This window comes from Rhincodon typus, chromosome 14 (assembly GCF_021869965.1).
Source record: "Rhincodon typus isolate 14 chromosome 14, sRhiTyp1.1, whole genome shotgun sequence".
Lineage (NCBI taxonomy): Eukaryota > Metazoa > Chordata > Chondrichthyes > Orectolobiformes > Rhincodontidae > Rhincodon > Rhincodon typus.
In genome coordinates, this window is record NC_063345.1 from 11,128,021 (window position 1) to 11,152,416 (window position 24,396).

The 24,396-nt window shown below is 42.9% G+C and overlaps 1 protein-coding gene across 1 annotated transcript in view; it reads left to right on the forward strand.

The window, feature by feature from the left end:
* The window catches only part of il1rapl2 (interleukin 1 receptor accessory protein-like 2), a 469,746-nt gene that overhangs the window by 418,991 nt on the left and 26,359 nt on the right, over positions 1 to 24,396 (forward strand). The window contains exons 7-8 of the mRNA XM_048605265.1: positions 13,743 to 13,888; positions 21,991 to 22,134. Coding sequence (XP_048461222.1) covers positions 13,743 to 13,888; positions 21,991 to 22,134 — 290 coding nt within the window. The remainder of the gene's footprint in view (positions 1 to 13,742; positions 13,889 to 21,990; positions 22,135 to 24,396) is intronic.

The window sequence follows — 24,396 nt, forward strand, 5'->3', positions numbered from 1 at the left end:
GGTGTGAAAAAGTTGCTCCTTAGGTCCCTTTCCTATCTTTCCGCTCTCACCTTAAACCTATGCCCTCTAGTCTCGAACTCCCCTACCCCAGGTAAAAGGCCTTGCCTATTTACCCTCTCCATGCCCCTCATGCTTTTAAAATCTTCTAATAGGCCACCCCTCAGCCTTCGATGCTCCCAGGGAAAATAGCCCCAGCCTATTCAACCTCTCCCTATAGCTCAAATCCTCCAACCCTAGCAATATCTTCATAGATCGTGGAAGATTGAACAGTAAAAAGTCGATTTTGGGAATTTTGGCGAAGGGCAATTCAATCCTTTTCTCTTCTTTCTTTTTAGCAATCAGGTCAAGAGAGTTCTTCTGTAGCCATGATTCCTTCTGACTAGCCTGCTGACTAGTTCACTTTTAGCACTCAGAGTTGAGTGAGGCCTTTAGCCTGCAACACAGTGGTGAATAGTGGATAATTCATGACCCTCACAGGACACTGGTGCTCAAATACAGGCATGGGTACCTCAGTTCAATAGCACAATGTCTTCCACTGCACACCTTCTTATATTTACATGCCCAGACCAGGGTTGCAGTCAGTTTTCATCTCCTTTATTGGTTTATTCTGGAATGGACATGCAACAAGAAAAACTGCAAGAGAGTACTTTCTCCTGAGGTTGTGGCAGATAGCCACCCCATTTACTCTTCCTTTTAAGTTTCTCCCTTTGTGTTTGAGTTTTCCTTGACACCCTACGGGTACAACATTCCATGTTTCCCATGCAGGACTTTGTCAAAGAATTTGTAACCATAGTCTTTTGTGGTCTGTATTTGTTCTCTTTCTGAAAAAAAAAACACATCTTGGAACTAAAGGTGAATAATTCAAGGTTCTGATCGATTGTTGTAACAGCTGCCTGCACATGGTTAGTCATACATGTGTTAATGGCCCAGTGGTATGGGTTCCCAGAGATAGTCGTATCAGTGCGCTCCTGTACAAGAGCAGATCACGCCACAACGTTAGAGAGTTGTGATGACTTAACCATTTACAGAGGGTTGCTTCACAGGTTCCTTACCAGTCAGTCCAATCTACACCTCCACACAGAGACAAGCCTTGCATTAAATCACTTTCTCTTTTCTTTTAAACATTTTATACCAGTTGTGAGTGACTGTTGGCAGGCAAAATAGGATACGTTATGCAAATTTCTTGGAACCCTGGTGCTAAACGCAACAAGGGAAAACTTTCATCTGCCATTCACTCGTAACCTTTGCTCCATTTTAAATGCCTGGGAGGGAATCACTCATGTAAACTAGATAGTGCCTGTGCCAATCATAGTGCTTCGATGGGTAGGCAGTGAAACGGCAGGCTGAGGTAGTTCAAGACAATGTTTTTTGTTTAAGAGTCTCAGACAGGAACTCTTACACTGCTGGGAATGCTCCACAGCCAGCTTCCGGCCTGTGCCAGGCAGCTGCCGCGAAGTCGCTTGGCAATAATATCACATAGCAGCGCTCCATTTCTGCTCATGTTGTTGCAACTCACGGTGGCATTTCCCACAAACACAGCCATTTTATAAAGTTTCATCATAACTTCCTTGCTTTTGCATTCTACATCTCTATATATAAAACCAAGGATCCCGTATCCCTTTCTAACCACTGTCTCAATTTGTCCAGTCACATTCAATAATTCTGTTTATGCACCCCCCCACCCACCACTTTTGAACTGCACCCTTTATATTGCATTTCCTTGTTGATCTCACAGGAATGTATCTATTTGTACTTCTCTGCAATAAATCTCATTGGCAATGTATCTGTCCATTTCTCCAGTCTATCTATGAACTCTTGAACTCTATCACGATTCTCTTCCACAATTCACAGCACTCACCATGTTGGATGCTCTGTAAATTTTGAAACTGTGCCACCCATACACCCAAGTATGAGTCAATAGTCTAAGTCAAGAAAAGCAGAGGGTCCTAACACTGACACTCTGTTGAACCCTACATTTGTCTGGTCTGATAAGCAACCATTCACCACTATATTCTGTTTACTGGCACTGAGCCAACTGCACATTGTTGCTGCACTGGCCTTTTCATTTCACAGGCTTTAACTTTTCTGGCACGTCAATTTTATCAAACATGTTGAAGATAAAGTCAGGTCATGGAATCTTTTACAACCTCCCGAGAAGGAAGATGGGCATCTGTTTAAGTTCTCACTCAAAAGGCACTCTCGCAGTAGTATGCAGGATGGTTTAAACTAGTGTCGTAGGGGGCAGAACCAGAGCTGTAGGTCACTGAAATGACTGAGGGGAAATCTGAGACTAAGGCCAGTAAGACTAAGAGGAAGATCAGACAGGGGAAGGTTACTGAACATGGCAGGACTGGAAGGTCTGAGGTGTACCTCTTTCAATGCGAGCAGCGTGACAGCTGAAGGCGGATGAACTTAGAGCTCGGATGTGCACATATAACTATGATGTTGTAGCTATTACAGGAACTTGGTTATGGAACCATAGAGTCATACAGCACAGAAACAGACCCTTTGGTCCAACCAATCCATGCCGACCATGCTCCCAAACTAAACTAATCCCACTTGCCTGTGTTTGGCCCACATCCCACCAAACCTTTCCTACCCATCTACTTATGTCTTTTAAACATTATAACTACCAGCATCCACCACTTCCTTTGGCAGTTCATTCCACGCACGAACTCTCCTTGTAAAAAAGTTACCCCTCATGTCCTTTTTAAATCTTTCTCCTCTCACTTTAAAAATACACCCTTTAGTTTTGAATTCCCCGAGCTTAGTGAAAAAACCTTTCCTATTCACCTTATCTACGCCCCTCATGATTTTATAAACCTCTATAAGGTTATCCCTCAACCAGCTATGCTCCAGTGAATAAAGTCCCAGCCTATCCAGGCTACTTTTATAACTCAAGCCATCCATTCCCAGCAACATCCTGGTAAATGTTTTCTGAACCCTCTTCACTTTAATAACATCCCTCCTACAGCAGGGCGACCAGAACTACACACAGTACACCAATAGAGGCATCACCAACATCCTGAACAACCTCAACATTACATCCCATCTCCTACACTCAAAGGCCTGAGCAATGAAGGCAAGTGTGCTAAATGCCTTCTGAACCATCGTATCTACCTGTGACACAAATTGCAAACATCTTGTACCTGAAACCCTAGGTCTCTCTGTTCTACAACACTACCCAGGGCCCCAACATTAATTGTAGAAGTCCTGCCCTTGTTTGTTTTACCAAAATGCAATACCTCACATTTATCCAAATTAAACTCCATCTGCCACACCTCAGTCCATTGATGCAATTGATCAAGATCTAAGATAGCGCTCTTCACTGTCCATTATACCACCAATTTTGTAGTCATTTGCAAATTTCTCATCCAAATCGTTCATATAAATGACAAACAAAAGTGGACCCAATACTGGTTCCTATGGAACACCGCTGGTCACAGGCCTTCGGTCTGAAAATCAACCCTCTACCACTACCCTCTGTCTTGTGCCATCAAGCCACTTTGTAAGCATTTGGCAAGCTCTCCCTGAATCCCATGTGATCTAACTTTACTAATTTAACTTGACATGCAAAACCTTATCAAAGACTTCATTAAAAACCATGCAAACAACATTTACCACTCTGCCCTCATCAATCTTTTTGATTACTTCCTCAAAAAACTCAAGTTTGTGAGACACGATTTCCCTCGCACAAAGCCATGCTGACTGTCCCTAATCAGTCCTTGACTCCCCAAATTCTATCTTTCAGAATCACATCCAACAACTTACCCATCACCAGTGTCAGGCTCACAGGTCTATAGTTCCCAGGCTTCTCTTTACAGCCTTTCTTAAGTATAGGCACAACGGTAGCCACCCTCCAGTCCTCTGGCTCCTCACCCATGATTATAGAAGATACAAATATTTCTGCTGGGGCCCCGCAATTTCTTCCCTAACTTCCCGCAAAGCCTTGGGATACACTCGATCAGGTCTTGGAGATTTATCCACCTTTATGTTTTCTAATACTTCCAACACTTCCTCTTCTGTAACGTGAACTGTTTTCCCGAGTTCTCTAGCCTCCATTTCTTTCTCCACAGTCCAAACTTATGCAAAATATTTATTTAGTATCTCTCCTTGGCTGAGAGAGGGGCAAGAACCATTCTGGGATTTAGATGTTTCAGGCGAGATGGAGAGGGATGTAAAAAAGGTGGGGGAGTTGTGTTACTGATTAGGGAGTATATCACAGCTGTACCAAGGGAGAACACCTTGGAGAGCTCATTCAGCAAGGCCATATGCGTAGACTTCAAGAATCAGCAAGGTCCAGTAACATTGATGGGGCTGTACTAGAGCCTTCCAACAGTCAGCAGGAGATAGAGGAACAGAAATGTGGACATACTATGGAAAGATGTGAAAAAAAGAAGATTGTTGTTGTAGTGTTGTAGAACAGAGAGACCTAGGGATTGTTGTATTTTCCCCTTAATTGACTGGGACTCCCTTAGTGCCAAGGACTTGGATTGGGGAGGGAGTTTCTTGTTGCCGGTCTCTAGGAGGTTTCTTGAAACAATATGTAAATAGTCCAACTAAGGAAGGAGCCATACTAGATCTGGTACTGGGGAATGATCCCAGCCAGGTGATTAAATTAAATTTTCTGTGGGGGAGCATTTCAAGAACAGTGACCATAATTCTGTAAGTTTAGAATCATAGAATCCCTACAGTGTGGCAATAGGCCCTTCGGCCCAACAAGTCCACACTGACCCTTGGAGCATCCCACCCAGACCCATCCCCCTATAACCCACCTAAGCTACATATCCCTGAATGCTATGGGCAATTTAACATGGCCAATCCACCTAACCTGCACATCTTTGGACTGTGGGAGGAAACCAGAGCACCCAGAGGAAACTTACACAGACACAGGGAGAATGTGCAAACTCCACACAGACATTTGCCCAAGGGTGGAATTGGTCTCTGGTGCTGTGAGGCAGCAGTGCTAACCACTGAGCCACCATGCCACCCTGCTGCCCCAAGTTTTAAGATACTTATGGATAAGGACAAGAGTAGACCTCAAGTGAAAGTATTAAATTGGGGGAAGGCTAACTACCACAATGGTCGGCAGGAACTGGGGTATGTAGGTTGATTTTGATTTTGGTTTAATTGTCACGTGTGCTCAAGGACAAAAGTACAGGAGTTCAGTGAAAAGTGGACACAAGGTGCCAGCTTAAGCACAAATACCAAGGTACAGAATCTTAAGAACAAGGTAGAAAGAAAGAACAAAGTTACAAGTTAAACATTGCAGTAATTACAGCATAGTATAAAACATACAAAATAAGGTTAAAAGTTACACATCACAGACCTTCTTAGTTTTAAGTAGAAAATAAAGAAATAAAGCTGAAAGTTCAAACAGATTCGGGGCAGCCATTTGATAATAAATCCGCGCCTGGCATGTGGGAATCTTTTAAAGGTCAGCTAATTAGAATTGAGGACCAGCATGTTCCTGTGAAAATGAAGGATAAGGATGGCAACCTTTGATGACAAGAGAAATTGAGAGTGTCATGAAAAAGATAAAAAAAGGCATACATAAGGTTTAGGAAACTGAAGACAGACTGAGCACAATTGGAATGTAAAATAGCAGGAAAGAATTTAAACAAAGAATTAGGAGGGTTAAAAAGGGCCATGAAATGTCCTTGGCAAATAGGATTAAGAAAAATCCCAAGATGATTTGTACATATGTAAGGAGCAAGAGGGTATCTAGAGAAACAGTAGGCCCACTCAAGGACAAAAGTGGGAATTTATGTGTGGAGCTGGTTGAGATGGGTGAGGTCCTTAACAAATACTTTTCATCGATATTCACAAAGGAAAAGGGCACGGTGGATGATGAGTCTACAGAGGGGTATTTTGATATTCTAGGGCATGTTGATATAAAAATGCAGGAGGTGTTGGGTATTTTGAAAAGCATCAATGTAAACAAGTCCCCAAGACCTGCTGGGAACTATGCCAGAATGCACATGGAGTGGAGGGAGGAAATTGCTGGGGCCTTGTATGAAATCTTTGTATCCTCTTTAGTCGCAAGGAGAACTGGCTCCATCCCCGCCTCCTTGACCTGTCCGTCTCCTCTTCACCTATCTGCTCCTTTATCCATCTTCCATTGGCCTCCCCCTCTCTCTCTATTTATTTCAGAATCCCCTTCCCCTCCCCCATTTCTGAAGAAGGGTCCAGACCCGAAACGTCAGCTTTCCTGCTCCTCTGATGCTGCTTGGCCTGCTGTGTTCATCCAGCTCTACACCTTGTAATCATCAATCTAATAAACCTCTTCTGAACTACTTCCAACCCTTTTATATCCTTAAATAAGATCAAAACTACACAATGATATTCAAGAATAAGACAAAGAACTGAGGAAATCTGAAACAGAAGCAGAAATTGCTGGAAAAACTGAGCAGACTTGGCAGCATCTGTGGAGAGAAAAAAACAGAGTAAATGTTTCGAGTCCAGTGACCCTTCTTCAGCACTGATCGCATCGAGAAAAGGGTGGTATTTATGCTGATGACAGGCGATGGGAGGGTGGGGGAATGGTGGTGGTGAAGGAGTGAGTGAATAAGTGGAGGGGAAGCCCAGAGAAGAAGAGATAGATGACAGGAGAAAAGCTAGGCAGACAAAGGGATTGTTGATGATAGGCCGGGGAAGAAGAAAAGTTAGATGGGTGATAATGGGGACTTTGAAAATGGGTTGGCTGTGCTGAAAATAACCCATGTTATGACACAACCTGGGGTGTGGGGGTGAGAAATAGACATGGAAGGAGGTGTTCATGCTCTAAAGTCATTAAACTCGACATTGAGTCCTGAAGGCTGCAGGGACCCGATGCGGAAGATGAGGTGTTGTTACTCTAACTTGCACTGAGCCTCACTGGAGCACTGCAGCAAGCCTGAGACACAAATCTTGGCCAGGGAACCCAGTGGTGTGTTGGTGTGGCAATGGGGAACTCAGGGTTATTTTATAGACAAAACATAGATGTTCCAATGTGTTTTGTCTCCCTAGTGTAGAGGAGACTGCATTGTGAGCAGTGAATACAGTACACTAGATTGAGTGAAGTGCAGATAAATCAATGCTTCACCTGGAAGATGTGGCTGGGGCCTTGGATGTTGAGGATGGAGAGGAAGTAAATGGGCAGGTGTTACATTCTGCGATTGCATGGGAAGGTGCCGTGAGGATGTGGAGAGGCATCGGGAGTAGAAAATGGACCAGCGTGTTCCAGAGAAAATGATCCCTGTGGAATGTTGATAAGGGAGAGAAGGGGAATATGCATCTGGTGGTGCCATTTGAAATGGTAGCTTTAATGTTCACTTCCATGTATAATAAAAGCTAGCATTCCATTAGCCTTCTTAATCACTTGCTGTATCAAATGCTAATTTCTTGAGCTCATGCATTTTTTTTAGATTCATTCATGGAATGTTGCTGGATGGCCAATGTTTATAGTCTATCCCCAGATGCCCTTGAGAAGATGGTGGTCACGAGCTGCCTTCTCAAACCATTGCAGTTCCTTTAATGTAAACAGATTAGCAATTCACCCCTCCATTAAGGAGTGAGTTCCAGGATTTTGATCCAGTGACACCATGGGAATGATGATATATTTCCAAGTGGCTTGGAAGGGAATTGCAGGTGGTGATATTTCTGTGAATCTGCAGCCCTTGTCCTTCTGAATGGAAGTGGTTGTGGGTTTGGAAGATGCTGCATAAAAAGTGTTGGTGAATTTCTGCAGTACATCTTTTTGACGGTATATACTGTACCTGTGTGTCTATGGTGGAGGGAGTGGATGTTTGTGGATATGGTGGCTATCAAACAGGCTGCTTTCTCCTGGATATTGTCGAGCTTCTTGAGTGTTGTTGGAGCTGCACCCATCTCGGCAAATGGGGAGTATTCCAGCATAATGCTGGTGAAACTCAGCAGGTTTAGGAGAATTAACCTTCGAGTTTGGTATATCTCTTCTTTGGAAGAACTAGTTTGTTGAGAGATAGTAAGAACTGCCGATGCTGGAGTCTGAGATAACACAGTGTGGAGCTGGAGGAACACAGCAGGCCAGGCAGCTTCAGAGGAGCAGGAAAGCTGATGTTACGGGTCGGGACCCTTCTTCAGAAATGACCTTTCTGAAGAAGGGTCCTGACCCGAAACGTCAGCTTTCCTGCTCCTCTGATGCTGCCTGGCCTAGATTGTTGAAAGTTGGACATAGAGGATTGACCTCATTTATACAGCATTCTTAATCAACATGTACCACAAAAAGAAAGCAGTGTGCTACCGACCTGAGCCACAGCGAACACTGCCACACAATATTGGAACAAAATTACTCGGAATTCTTGTCAAGTTACAGTGGTAGCAGATTCCTGATCTTCATTCTGGAAAGCTCAATGCCATTGCAATTCCTGGAATCATCAGAATTTGCATTGAAAAGGTACGTTCAGAAGTGAGGAATTGTCAGTCTCCATCCTTTGTTAGATCACAGCCATACGCATGGGGTAAGGGAGACACTCTTGATAGTGGGTATATAGGCTGATTTCACTCAAATAAGTTTATGAATCAATGGCAATCTACCACAGAAAATGTATTTACAAGTTTATCTCTCTCCATCTCGCCGTGTAACCTCAGAAAAACAACTCTCTAATGTAGCTTTTGCCAAGGTACATTTCATAGATAAGAATTCATGATTTATCTGTTCTGGAATCCTCCCAAAGACAGTTTCCCTGCCAACCAGTAAATTGTAACAGGCATCTATTCTATGCTTTGGTTAATTGACCTGTCTGCCTAGTTTATTACATTACAATTAAGTTACATATTAATCACTCATAGTCCACGTTGTCCAAATTAATATGTTTGCTTTCAGAAGCATTTTGATAAGGTCCCACATAATAGACTAGTCTGCAAAATTGAAGGGGTTGGGGGTAGTTTACTTTTCAAAAATTCATTTGTAAGATGTGGGCATCGCTGGGCAGCACTTATTGCCATCCCTAGTTGCCCTTGAGAAAGTGGTGGTGAGCTGCCTTCTTGAACCTGTCATGGGTTGACCCACAATGCCATTAGGGAGGGAATTCCAGGATTTTGAATGAGCGACAGTGAAGGAACGGCAATATATTTCCAAGTCAGGATGGTGAGTGGCTTGGAGGGGTGCTTGGAGGTGATGGTGTTCCCATATGCCTGCTGCCCTTGTCCTTCTAGATGGAAGTGGTTGTGGGTTTGGACGGTGCTGTCTGAGGATCTTTGGTGAATTCCAGCAGTGCATCTTGCAGGTAGTACACACCGCTGGTATTGAGCGTCGGTGGTGGAGGGAGTGGATACTTGTGGATGTCATGCAAATCAAGTGGGCTGCTTTGTCCTGGACGGTGTCAAGCTTCTTGAAGGTTGTTGAAGGTGCATGCATCCAGGCAATTGGGGAATATTCCATTGCACTCCTGATTTTTCTCTTGTAGATGATGGACAGGCTTTGAGGAGTCAGGAGGTGAGTTACTCGCCACAGTATTCCTAGCTTCCGACTTGCTCTAGTAGCCACTGTGTTTATGTGGTGAGTCCAGTTGAGTTTGTCCCCTTATTCATTCACGGGATAAGGGTGTCGCTGGCTAGACAGCATTTATTGCCCATCCCTAAATACCCAGAGGGCAGTTAAGAGTCAACCATATTGCTGTGGGTCTTCATGGTCAATGATAACCACCAGGATGTTGATAGTGGGGGATTCAGTGATGGTAACACCGTTGAATGTCAAGGGCGGTGGTTAGATTGTTGCTTATTTATGATGGCCATAGCCTGGCATTTGTGTGGCGTAAGTGTTACTTGCCACTTGTCAGCCTAAGCCCCGATATTATCCAGATCACATTACATTTGGACCGCTTGAGTATCTGAGGAGTTGCGAATGGTGCTGAACATTGCACAGGCATCGGCAAACATCCCCACTTCTGATCTTATGATGGAGGGAAGCATCTGAAGATGCTTGTGCCTGAGGATACGACCCTGAGGAACTCCTGCAGAGATGTCCTGGAGCTGAGATGACTGATATCCAACAACAGTGACCATCCTCCTATGTGTCAGGTATGACTTTAACCACTGGAGAGTTTGACCCCTGATACCCATGGGTTCCAGAGCAGTTGGAAAGGGAGTCGAGGAGGCATGAACATTTTGTGAATTTCATGTGGTCCACCTGCTTACTCAGGACTGTTGCACCTACCAGAACTTTACACATCACTCGACCTGATCTCACGGCAACCATGCCTCTTACCCATGCATGGCCATTCCCATGATTCCTACGCCAAACCTCGTCCCGTGAATTAAACTATCTCTCTCGCTTAGCAGAGTCTTGTGTCCAGCCTTTGGTGTTCCTGATGCCGTTTCACCCTCCTCCATGTCAAGGAAAGTCAGATTTAACTGGTACAGAGTCTTCTCCTGATTAGCAACTCCACTGGAGCTGTCCCTGTGGTTGTGTGAGGGGTGGTCCCATAATCAAATGGGAACTGGGACAGTTTGGTATCTTGTGAAGCTGTAGGCTATTTCTTTAAGCCTGCCTTCAAAGTTTAGACTGCTCTTTCTGCCAGACCATTGGATGATGGATGGTATGGAGCTGTCCTCATATGACAAATACCATTTAACTTTAGGAAATACACAAATTCCCTGCTGGTAAACGATGGCCCATTACCTGTGACCAACATCTCTGGAGTCCGTGTATTGCAAAGGATACGCGCAGGTTTTCTATCATTGTCTCTGTGTTTGATGAATGAACTCTATGCATGTCCAGCCACTTTGAGTGGGCATCCACAATGACTAAGAATATTGAGCCCATGACCTGCACAGTTGACATGTAACGAAGTCCAGGGTTTACCAGGCCATTCCCACAAATGTGGGGGATCTCATGGCAGTAAATTTTGTCCTTATTGGGACTCTGGGCACTGCCCCACCAATGAGCTATGTCTGCATTCAATCCTGGCCACCAGACATAACTTCTTGCCAACATCTTCATTTTGGAAACCCCCGGATGACCCTGATGGAGATGAGCCAGTGTCTGGCGGTGACCTTTGCTCAGGACAATCACTCTTACTCCCCATAATGAGGTGCCATCATCTACTGTGATCTGGTCGCTCTGCATCCAAAAACAGTTTCAGTTTTGGTTGTGACAGTCCTTTGGTTTCCCCCATCACCACCGGTAGTTTCGGTTTTGCCAGGATTGGATCTTTCTGCATCCAAAGTCTGATACTTCCAGTCACAGCTGACAATATGTCCAGAAAATGTAAAACCATGAGAAACTCCTCTTATGATGGTACCTCTGGTGGTGTATCTGCCAGCCAGAGGTAGCTCAATGCATCCGCATTTGCTACTCGGCTTCCCACATGGTGTTCCAACATGTAATCATACGCAGTTAGTATTAGAGCCCACTGCTGAATTCGGCCTGAAGCTATGGGTGACACCGTCTTGTTCCCTTTAAGTAGACCGAGCAGGGTTTTGTGGTCCATTATTTTTACAAATTGCAACTGTAAAGTTATTGGTGAAACTTTCTGACTCCAAATATGACCGCCAAACCTTTCTTCTGTATCTGGGCGTATTTACGCTCAGCATTAGCCGATATCCTGGACTTATGTTCCTGGCGCTGTGAGGTAGCAGTGCTAACCACCAAACCACTCTGCCACCCACCTGAGCATTCACATCAACCTGAGAATTAAAACAGACAAGGCCTGGGTTTAGCCGTTTATCCAAAGCTCTAACAATGCTCTGAAACACCAGGCCAAATTAACTGTTTGTGTCTCGGGAATGTCTTTTTATGAAGTTGTCATCAATCCAACAACAATTAACCCAGCCTTTCCCCCCTTGTTTATTTATGGTGGAATAGGTTACAGTAAAGACTGACATTCTGGTCTTCATTCAGAAAAGCCTTTTATTCAAGTAATCAAAGCCATTTTGTCTGATTTCTATCAAATGACACAAAAACCAAACTCAAGAACTCAATGTCTGGTGAATCTGGAGTCAATCCAACGTTCTGTTATTTTTCAATTAAGTGCATTCGTACATCAGAACCCTACCTATTTGTTTACATTTTTATCATAAAATGAAATAAATATTTAACTTATTTTCACAAAATTCGAATTACCTGAAGGAAGAACACTAAATTTGCAATTGTAATTCAGGTCTTCAGTGGAAGTGATGGTGATGAAGTTCTGAGGTAAAATATAGTGCCATGTAGGAACACATATGGAGGGGAAGCAATGGCTTTGTTGTATGATTTTGATGGCCTATTAACCCAGGGACCTAGATAATGCCCTGGGGACCCAGGTTCAAATCCTGCCATAGCTGATGGAGAATTTTGAATTCAAGCGGGAAAGAAAGAAAATAAATCTGGAGTCAAGAGTCTAATGATGACCACAAAACCATAGACAATTGTTGCGGAAAACCCTATTGGTTCACCAATGTCCTTTTGGGAAGGTAACTGCTGTCCTTAACTACATGTGACTCCAGCCCAACAACAATGTGGTTGACTCTTGACTGTTCTCTGGGCAATGAGGGATGGAGGATAAATATTGACCTAGCCGGCAATGTCCACATTCTATGAATGAATTAAAAAGAACAGTAGCGTAATGATTACGCTACTGGACTAGCAACTACCCCTTTTCCTTTTCTCTGGGCATTGAACTCCATATACTCTATTCACCACTTCCTCATGCTTGCCCCTCAAGTGGGCACTGATTGCTTTCCCCAAGAGCCCACCACAGTTGACAAGCTGCCCATGCAGGGTAACCTGTCGTCCACCCACCTTAGGGTGGTGACAGGAACATTGATGTTCCCTTGTCCCAGTGCTGGCACCTGAAAGTGTCCCTTAAGTAGCCACTTAAGGGCTTCAGTTACGGGGGCCAGGAAGGTTGACCGTTTCCCCGTCCCTGTATATAATTTCCATGGAGATACGTGGGGTGTAGGTTTTGGGTATGTCATGACCTTGCTTAATTCCCACCTTGCTCTAAAGGCACTGAATGCAAAACCATTAAATGTTTTTAAGGTAGAGGTAGATCAATTCTTGATTACCAAAGGGATGACCCATTGTTTTTGCGAATGTGCAAGAATGCAGAGTAGAGGTTAAAATCAGATCACCAATGAACATATTGCGAAGCAGGCTGGAGGGGCCAAGTGGGCTATTCTTGCTTCCTGTTCATAATTAAGTTACTTTCTCATTTCCAAGACTGTGACCTAGGGGACATAGCTTTAAATTGAGGGGTGATAGATATAGGACAGATGTCAGAGGTAAGTTCTTTACTCAGAGAGTAGTAAGGGCGTGGAATGCCCTGTCTGCAAAAGTAGTAGACTCGCCAACTTTAAGGGCATTTAAATGCTCATTGGATAAACATATGGATGATGATGGAATAGTGTAGGTTAGATGGGCTTCACATTGGTTTCACAGGTCGGCGCAACATTGAGGGCCGAAGGGCCTGTACTGCGCTGTAATGTTCTATGTTCTATGTTCTATGGGAGCACAAGATCCTGCCTTTTGTTCTGGGCTCAGTTAACTCAATATAATACTCTCTGTCCACTTTGCCAAAGCCTTGAACCTGGTCTATTAGATTTACTTTGTGAAATAATTGTGAATGTCTGCTTCCATCTGAATAGCTCCATCTCCTTCGGTCTCCAATCTGCAGCCACATCATGGACTCTGAGCACTTTGACCACCATCTGAGAATCGCAGCAGTTGCTAATACACATCACGAGCAGATGAGTAAATCTCAAGGTTTACTTTTCTCTCTCTCCCTTCCCCCATACAGAATTATAAATGAACACCTCGGGGAGAAGGAAGTGGAATTATCGCTGCTATTCGATTGGGTAAAAGAGACGGACCTGGGGAATTATACCTGCATTGTCGAGAATCGGATTGGACGCACACAGACCAGCATTCTTCTCCAGAGAAAAGGTAACTATCAGCAAACTGTTGTGCATTGAAGTAACCTACTGGTCCTGCATGAATTGTGGATGTGTGTGTGTTGACTGAATTTCAAACTAAAAGAATAACGAGGATTTATTAACTCCTTGTTCGTCAATATCCCAAAAATGAGCTTTCAATTCTCTGGCCAACTGGAGCTTATCGGAAATCCAGCAGTATCCTAAATCTACCAAGTCCCAGTAACTGGTCACTGTTTGGCTCATTTATGTGCACTGACCTATATTACCACCTAGTTAAGGATTTCCTCAATTTTAAAATTCTTATCAGTTCTGAAGGAGAGTCATACTGGACTCATTAACTCTGTCTCTCTCTCTCTCTGCACAGATGCTGCCAGACCTGCTGAGCTTCTCCAGCATTCTCTCAAGTTGTTTCACAGAGAGTGGTGGGTGTGTGGAATGCGCTGCCAGCAGTGGTAGTGGAATCAGATACTTTGGAGACTTTTAAGCGACTCTTGGATAGGCACATGGAGGATAGTAAAATGTAGGGTATTCAGGGTACATTGATCTTAGTAGTATAATAAGTCGCCACAAAATCGTGGGCCAAAGGGCGTGTATTGTGTTGTACTGTTCTATGTTCGAAAAAAAAACGTATCTCGCACCAGGAGATATAGTGTCAGAATAAAGGGGCACCAATTTAAGACTGAGATGGGGAGGAATTTCTTCTCTCGGTGGGTTGAGAGTCTTTGGAACTCCTTGCCACAGAGAGCTGTGGGGCAGAGTCCTTGGGTATACTTAAGGTGGATAGATAGATCCTTTATGAGTAGGGGGAATCAAAGGTTACAGGGAAAGGGCAGGAAAGTGGACGTGAGGAATGTCGGATCAGCCATAATCCTATTGAATGGCAGAGAAGGTTCAAGGGGTCAAAAGGCCTACTTCTGTTCCTATTTAGAACATAGAACAGTATAGGGACAGTACAGGACCTTCGGCCCATGATGTTGTGCCGACCTATTATCCTACTCTAAGCTCAATCTACCCTGCATACTCTACATTATACAGTATCCATGTGCCTATCCAAGAGTCACTTAAAAATCTCTAAAGTATCTGACTCCACTACCACTGCCGGCAGCGAATTCCACACACCCACCACCCTCTGTGTGAAGAACCTACCTCTGACATCTCCTCCAATCACCTTAAAATTATGCCCCCTCATAATAGTCATTTCAACCCTGGGAAAAAGTCTCTGACTATCCACTCTATCTATGCCCCTCATCATCTTGCAAACCTCTATCAAGTCATCTCTCATTCTTCTTTGCTCCAATGAAAAAAGCCCTCGCTCCCTCAACCTTTCCTCTTAAGACCTGCCTTCCAGTCCAGGCAGCATCCTGGTAAATCTCCTCTGCACGCTCATGAAAGCTTCCACATCCTTCCTATAATGAGAACTGAACACAATATTCCAAGTGTGGTCTAACCAGAGTTTTATAGAGCTGCAGCATAACCTCACGGCTCTTAAACTCAATTCCCCTGGCAATGAAAGCCAACAAACCATTCGCTTTCTTTATAACCCTATCAACTTGGGTAGCAACTTTGAGGCAGACTATGCTCCAGTGAAGTGCCTTGGAATGGTTAATTAAATTAAAGATGGTGTTCAAATGACATGTACATATGAACAATATGCAGGAACAGGCCATTCAGTCCATTGAGCATGTTCAGCCATTTGATTAGGTCATGGCTGATCTGATTGTCTCACCCCAATCCATATTCCTGCCTTCTGCTGATAACCTTGTGTAATAAGAATCTATCCACCTTCTACCTTAAAATTATTCTAGGGCTTTGCATCCTCCATGAAATAATTCCACAGAGGCTGGTATCCTGTCACCAAGGCACACTTTATTGACACTGATCCAGCTCCCTCAGAGCCAGGTCTCAAATTGAACAGAACCTCTGACATTCCTGTTTATATCTGTCAGCCAGGGGTCCCTGATTGGACCAAGTTAACATCAGGGAACTCACATTCTATGAGGTGCACCTGGCTGACCTTGCTACAATTACCATGCTTCACTTGTCAGGAAGAGAGTTTGATAGACCCATGACCCTCAGAGGAAAGGTTTTGCCTTGTCTCTGACTTAAAAGGGCGAACCCTGATTTTTAAACTGTGACTCCTACTTCTAGATTCCTCCATAAGACGAAACATCTTCTCCACATACACCCTGTCAAGATCCCTCAGGATCTTACATGTTTCAAACAAGCATGTGCCCTTGTTGTTTTCGATTTAAAGCCAGCTAACATTTCAACATTATGGCAGGCCATTCAAAGAGAGTGTGTTTGGATCGCCCCCTGCTCTCTAACTCTGTGCATAGCTCCTGAAAATGCCTCGGGTTGAAAATCAGTCCATTTCAATTATAGCGCAGCTGAAATAAGTGACATTTTCACAAAATATTCCAGTACAATGATTTTGATGGATGCATCAAAAACACTGTAATGTATGTGCTGTACATTTTTATTTAAATCAGGGATAAATAAGGTGCACAGTCTGACTGTGATGCCTGATGACAGGTGCCTGTTTGTGTGTTGTGAACATGTCTGCTGAAATATGTTATTTAACAGCAAAATGATATTTCCCTTGAGTGTTTTTCAAATTTCCAACTGACTTTTTTTTTCACTTTTACTATTCAAATTTTCTCAAGTACGAATTATTCCTCTGCCTGATTTAAGGGAAGTTTTCTCAAACAATATTTTCTCATGGTGAAGGGTGAACTCCAAAATAAAGTGATTGTAAAGAAAATGAGGATTTTTTTTTCAAAAGTTAAAACCATCGTTGGATTGAAGCAGTGATATTCCTTGGGAAGGTGGAGAGCAATTTGTGGTTTTTAATCTCTAGAGCATCCAAATCCATCATTTATTTATCTGCAGTTTGGTCTTTTTAATTGTACTGTAATGCATGAAGGTAGAGACATGACTAATATCCCTGGTTGTAGCTTTAATGGACTTTGAGATTCATGAACAGTATGGATCATTAGGAGACTGGTCAGCTGGATGCAGTTCCAGCTCGTGTATTTTTCCTCATGCTGTTTGCCAAAATAAATGACAGTGGAAAAGAAAGAGAACAGAGTGTAATGGAATACCTGGTCACTTTACAAAATCAAAAAAAAGTGCAGGCTCCATGTACAAAGATCGTAGAAATGAAGCCGTCAGGTACAAAAACATTTTCAATAAAGGCAAATGGAGTGCCAAATACAAAGGGACAGAAATTGTGTGACATCAAATCTCTGTTTAGTTTAGAAGCAGCCTGTATAGTTCTGCGTACTGTGTTGTAGGAAGTATGTACTGGCCTTGAAAGGGATGTATTGCAGTTACATCGGTACAATCAGGGTATATTATTCAGAGAGACGACATAAACTAGGCTCACTGATCGATAGGTTGAGGGGAATTTTTAAAATTCTTCCTCGTGTCATAGACATCACTAGCCAGGCCAGCTTTTGTTGCCTGTCCCTAATTGCCCTTGAGAAGGTGTTTGGTGAGCTGACTTCTACATCCGCTGCAATCCATACAGTGTCGGTCCACCCACGGTGCTTATGAGAAAGGAGTTCCAGGCTTTGACCCAGCAACAGCGAAGGAATGATGATGTATTTCCAAGTCGGGATAGTGAGTGGGGTGGCGTGGTGACTTAGTGGTTCGCACTGCTGCCTCACGGGGCCAGGGACCCAGGTTCGATTCCACCCTCGGGTGACTGTCTGTGTGGAGTTTGCACGTTCTCCCCGTGTCTGGCGGGTTTCCTCCGGGTGCTCTGCTCTCTTTCCACAGCCTGAAGATGTGAAGGTTATTTGGATTGGCCATGCTAAATTGCCCATAGTGTCTAGGGTTGGAAATTCAGGGATAGGGCAGGAGGTGGGTCTGGGTGGGACACTCTTCAGAGGGTCGCTGTCGACTCAAAGGGCTGAATGGCCTGCTTCCACACTGTAGGGGTTCTATGAGTGGCTTGGAGGGGAACTTGCAGCTGGTGGTGTTTCCGCTGCACCTGAAGCCCCCATCATTTTAGGTGGCAGTTTGATTTTATCTGCTGGTGGGGCTGTTGGATTTTGAAAGCAATTCATCAGATACCTGGACAAGAAAGTTTTTCCACAGATGTGGCGGCACCTCTTACAAGACTTATACACACCTTAAAAGCAGAGCTAGGCGAATCAGGACAATAATTAGGAAAGCTCGCTACAATAGACAGTGGATGCTGGCTCAAGTGATCATTTTAAATCTGATATCAATTAATTTTTATGAGATAAGGGTATAAAAGAGTATAAAGCAAAAACAAATGGATGAAGTTAAGTTGCAGATTAGCCATGATCTTTTTCAATAAAGTGTAGGCTTACAGGACAACTCCATCAATTTCTATACTTGCTTTTATTCATTCACAGGATAAGGACATCACTAGCTAGGCCAGCATCTATTGACCCATCCCTAATTCCCCAGGGGGCATTTCAGAGTCAACCACATTGCTGTGGGTCTGGAGTCACACATAGGCCAGACCAGGTAAACATGGCAGGTTCCTTCCCTAAAGTGAACCAGATGGGCGTTTCCAACGATCAACAATTATTATCATTAGACTGTTAACTCCAGATGATTATGGAATTCAAATTCCACCTTCTGCCTTCGAGACAGTAGGAACTGCCGATGCTGGAGTCTGAGATAACAAGGTGTGGAGCTGGATGAACACAGCAGGCCAGGAAGCATCAGAGGAGCAGGAAAGCTGACGTTTCCGGTCGAGACCCTTCTTCAGAAGTGGGGGAGGGGAAGGGAGCTGGGAAATAAATAGAGGAGGGTTGGGGCTGGGGAAGGAGGTGGGATGGTGATAGGTGAGTGCAGGAAGAGAGTTTTTCTGAAGAAGGGTCCCGACCCTCAGCTTTCTTGCTCCTGTGATGCTGCCTGGTCTGCTGTGTTCATCCAGCTCCACACCTTGTTATCCCACCTTCTGCCGTGTTGAGATTCAAACCCAGGTCCCCAGAACATTACTTGGGTCTCTGGATTAACACTCCAGCGACAATACTACCAGGCCGTCACCTCCACTTGTATGATTTCTATCATATCTTTACAAACCAGGAGGTCTTAACATCATGAAGTAATAGTCTATAGTCAAGTAGATCTCTGTAGTGTTCCAACTACCACAGCTCTGATGTTTTCTTCACAGACCTGCTGAGCTTTTCCAGCAACTTCTATTTTTGAACCACAACTCTGACCCTGGATTATGTATTCCATCTTCTGCCAGAATCTCTCAACTATTCTGAGAGACTGCCCTCTTAGATGATAGAGATTTGTGTGTGTTAATGTGATGCCAACTGCTAACACCCACTGTTTTGTCAGAACAGCTTTGCATAAAGTTGAAATATTTTAGTCTGATCTGGTTTTGAGTGACGTAGACGGTTTAAAGAATAAAATTATTTTTATTTTGCATTATTGCCTGCAGTTTCACTATGGTTTCAAGCAAATTGTTGAAGAGCATGTTAACACTAATGCAGAGAAGTATATAACTGCTGCTGATGTCCACAGGCAGCACCTTAATGAAAACAAGCTGCCGTGCGCAGTATTCATTGATAGGCAATCATCCTGTCTCCACATCAAATGACTTTCGAATTGTGCTCACTCAAGATAAGACAACAGGCTAATGCATTGAAATGTTAGATGTGCAATGGGATCAGTGGGAGAGGCTCCTGAGAACGAACACAATTGATATTGAGTTTAAGCAGCTTTGAAATGCCAAGCTTCAGGTACATACAATGAGGAATATTGAAAGGATGTTAAAAGCAAAGTAAGAGTTTGGAGTGTAAAGGCCAAATCAAACAGTGGGAAGGACAATGTCACACAGCTGTAACGTTAAGTCATTGCAGGAAGAATGCTGAGGAGGAATTAGCAGCTAAGGAGAGATCAATGAGCTGGAGAGTGAATCATTGTGAAGAGTAAACAACAAGTGAGGACAATTGGTTAAGTGAAAAAGTATTCTATTAAACCCATTATTCCACAGAAAGACTCCTACCTATCTGTTTTATCTTGAAATGAAATTATGATAAATTATATTCCTATCCTCATAAACTGTTGAGTGAAAGTTTAGAATATTTCTCAGACATGGATCAAGTAATGATCATCTCCCCTTGATATTCAATAGCATTACCATCTCTGAATCTTCTACTATCAAAGGCCTGGGGGTTACTATTGACCAGAAACTAGACTGGACCAGCCATATAAATAGTGTCTACAAGAGAAGATCAGAGAATGACAACTCTACAGCAAGTTACTCACCTCCTGTTCCCCCACGTTCCAAGGCAGAAGTCAGGGCAGTGTTGGAATACTCTCTGATAGATAGTGACAGCACAGACAGAGGCCATTTATCCCATCATGTCTGTGCTGGTCAATAAACATCTGACTACAATAGTAGTCTACAGTAGTAGTTCTAGACTACAGTAATATTTTTCAGCTCTTAGGCCATAGCCTCCAGGGCTATGGCAAATCTATTCATGTTCAAATGTAACCAGTCCAACTTGTACAACCTCCCCAAGAAATGACCCCAATGCCTCAATAATCTAGTGCCCTCCCTCCTACACCAACTCTCCATCTATGCATTCACCTGCTCTTCCCTCTATTTCTATACTCACTACTGTATGGTACTGGGGACAATCCAGAAATTACTATATTTGAAGTCCTCCTTTTCAATTTGCCACCTACAACCGTAGAATAGAATGTAGAATACCCTTAATTGGGATCTCTAAAGTTTGCTTAAAGAAATTCATTTCTCTTTTTTCCCATGCCATTGGTCACAGTGTGGATGTTGTCTCTGACTATTCACCCTCCCCTTTCAAAATGCCTTGCAACCATTCTGTGACATTCTTGGCACTGGAGAGGTAACATACTATCTTACAGCCACAGATGCCCCATGTATTCCCTTCATGAATGAATTCTCGATCACTAGCATCCTTCCACACTTCTTCCTCTCGTCACCCCACACCCCCAACCACATGGATCACCCAGATTCTTGGCATTGGCTCTGTCTGACCTCCTCAGAAGAGCCATTTTTCTCACCTTTCTCCAAAGCCAAAAGACAGATTGCAAGTGAGATGTACACAGTGGGCAGGATTCCCTCAATCCCAGGCTGGTCCTCTTCTTCTTTCTGGAAGTCACCCATTCCCTCTTTGCCTGCACTTCCTTAAACAGGAACGCAAGCATCAACATGGAATGGTTAAGCTGAACAGCCTGGTTCTGTGCCACTGTTTTAATTAATTGTAGGTAATCCCTTGGAGTTAATTTTCCCCAGATTGCATGCAGTAAGCATTAATTGAACACACTGTAACTTTATAACCAGTTTGGGTTTTCTTGTAGCTGATGAAGGTCTAGTAAAAGTGAGCCATAAGATCTTGATGTAAAGAAGGTGAATGTTAACACAATGACTAGTCCTCAACGTACAAGATAGTTCCCATTTCCAAAGGTTTAGTCTTATACTGACACACATTCAGCCAAGATTAAATATTACAAAGACAGGAAATACTTTTAAAAACAAATGTTGAAAACATGCAATTTAGAAACTGCTTTGGTATATCACAGAAACTATTCACTGACCAATTAACAAGAAAAATCATTATCCATTTTGTTCCACATGCCCTTGAGTGTAATGACATTGTCGTTGGATTGTTTATGCACCTTTCTCAACAACGAACAGTGTAATTTAGAATGAAACCTGAGACCAGTTTAGAACTACTTAGTCAAAAACTGAAGGCTAAAGCGTGACATGTTAAACTGTAATGTGGCTTATCTATTGTGCATTGAGTTGATGGTCAAGTATCTTGTCATGAATTATTACCAGAAACAGGAAATACCTTATTTCCTTTTCATAACCAGTTGTATGATATATTTGCCAGCACTACTAAATTAATCCACCCTCCTGAAATGTGCCATATGGATGCATAGCCTACATATGGGAACGGCATATGTTGTTCTGAACTATTGCTATGATCCTCACAGACTGATGACAATGAAAAAGGAATTTGAACTTGCAATTGCTAACTAAATAGATGATCCAGGTGCATTTTTCTGTTCCTGAGCAGGAACTTTGCTATGATTGACCACTTTTTTGATTCTGTGACCCTCAATCTGTTCCAGACCTAATGTACAGAGTCGAACTTGCAGGTGGCCTTGGAGCCATCCTGCTTTTGATCACTTGTCTAGTAACCATATACAAGTGCTACAACATTGAAATGATGCTGTTTTACCGGAGCCATTTTGGAAGTGATGAAACTGAAGATGGTAAGTCAATGCACACTTTAATGATGTTTTGCCTCTGCTTTGATAGATTGCAATTATTGTTTTTGGATGAAATGTTCTTTCTTCTCGAGTTTGTTTATTATGCGTTATGGCAGTGATTTTTTTTTCTGCAAGCTCAAACCCTCCCAGGGCATTCAAGTAACCACTTCTCATCAGAAAATACAAGTGAGTTAAAATGTTCCATTAAACAAAATAGATGGTTTCTTGACAGGCTTCTGTATACCATATAATAATTTAATTTAACAAAATGTCTAACCATATGCTGCTGTCATATTTTTCATAACACCAATCACACTATAACCAGTTTGTGTTGTGTTATGCTCTGCTGCATGACACCACTACCAGCAACTTATTTAATTGAACAAGATAAGATTTTAAGTTATTCTTTTGACCAGTTCTATTTGATTTGTTATGTTTGCAGAGCACTTTTGTTCTTCTTATGCGCCCTGGACACTATAAATGAGCAACAGTTACTAAAACCAAAAAGAAAATGTGTTTGCTTATCAATGTGGTGTGTTCCTGCTGTGTTCCTCCAGCTCCACACTGTGTTATCTCTGACTCCAGCATCGGCAGGTCTTACTATCTCTGCGCCTCAATGTGGATGTTCTGTGACGTGTTTCTGCTTTAAGGAGTGAAAACTATCAGGACATTTTGCTTTTATGTCTGATTATAACCAAAACCAAATCTTAAAAAAATGGATGGGTCACCAGACTTGAAACGTTAACTCTGATCGCTCTTCACAGAAGCTGCCAGACCAGCTGAGCTTTCCCAGAAACTTCTGTTTTTGTTTCTATCAGATGGTAGATGGCTTCTTAATGCAGTCAAATAATTATTTACAGATGCCCAGAGGATTTCTTGTGCTTCTTTGATTCTGAAAGCAGAGAATGATCTTGTTTCTTTGCTGATTCGTTCCACAGGCTTTCAATTGGAAAGGCAATAGTACCTGCAGTAACACTTCAATACTTTTTGACAATGTTAGCAGATTTCCCACGACATTGCTCATGGTGACTCAACATTGCACACTGAAGTGTAACGTCTGAAGTATATAAAGGAAATAGGTGCAAAGGTTTTAAAAATATTGTACTGTGTCCAAGACTTTGAATGTCTGCATTAGTGTGTTTAAATGTATGACCTTCATTTACTTTGGATATCATAAATGCTTCACAGGACTGCTTGCCAAGCAAGTTTCTTTAAAAAAAACACAATTTAAACCTCATAGGGCTAAACTTGACATTCCCATTTGAAGTGCTGAACACCATCATCTGCCAATTCCCCATTAAGCCACACACCATTCTGAGTTGGAAATACATCACATTTCTTTCAGTCTCCCTGGGACAAAATGCTGGAATTCTCTCCCTAATAGCATTGTGGGTCAACCCACAGCAGGAGAACTGCAGCGTTTCAAGAAGGCAGCTCACCACCACCTTCTCAATGGCAACTAGGGATGGGCAAGAAATGCTTTACCAGGTTAAGCTAAACAATTATACCATCAAAATTCAGAGACAGGCTAGCAGTCAATGCATTGAGCCACATGCTTTAGCATAAATAACCAATCCTGTTTTAGCAAACCTCACTAAGCAGTAGATTGAGGCAGAAAGATTATTAATTTTGGGCATCTGAAATTAAAGCAGCAAATATCAGAAAATAAAGAGGCAAACTAGCCTCTCATCATGTTTAGTTTTGTTGTGTTTTTACATAAAACTGCGCAAACCTTATCTAAAATCAAGCAAGAACTTGTTTTGCATAATGTAACATCTTCAACTGCCAGTCAACAACATTCTAGCACCATACATCTGGTAACAATACACCTGCTTTTACCTGCCAGGGAATGTGAATGGGAGACCAAGCCAAGGTTCTGCTGCTGTTCATTATCAAGCTGTGCTATGGATTGTTGAGTCAAACTCTGCCAAGATAGCCAGAGAACGACTTTTCTCCTCCAGAATCTCAACAATTTCTAGTTGTTGAAGTTCAGATTGGTTTCTTAATCTCACTGGGGAATGTGTTTAGTCTCTGTGAGTGTCATGTGTTCGTGCTGAGCTGCCAGACTTTTATGAACAGGTGACTCAAATAATTGATCATGACCCTAAAAGTTTTCTTTCTGTTACTTTGGGTAGAATTTTCCACTCCTTTGCAGGTCTTGGACAACAGCAATATTTTTTTTTCATTTATTCATGGGATGTGGGCATCGCTGGCTCGGCCAGCAGTAATTGCCCATCCCTAGTTGCCCTTGAGAAGGTGGTGGTG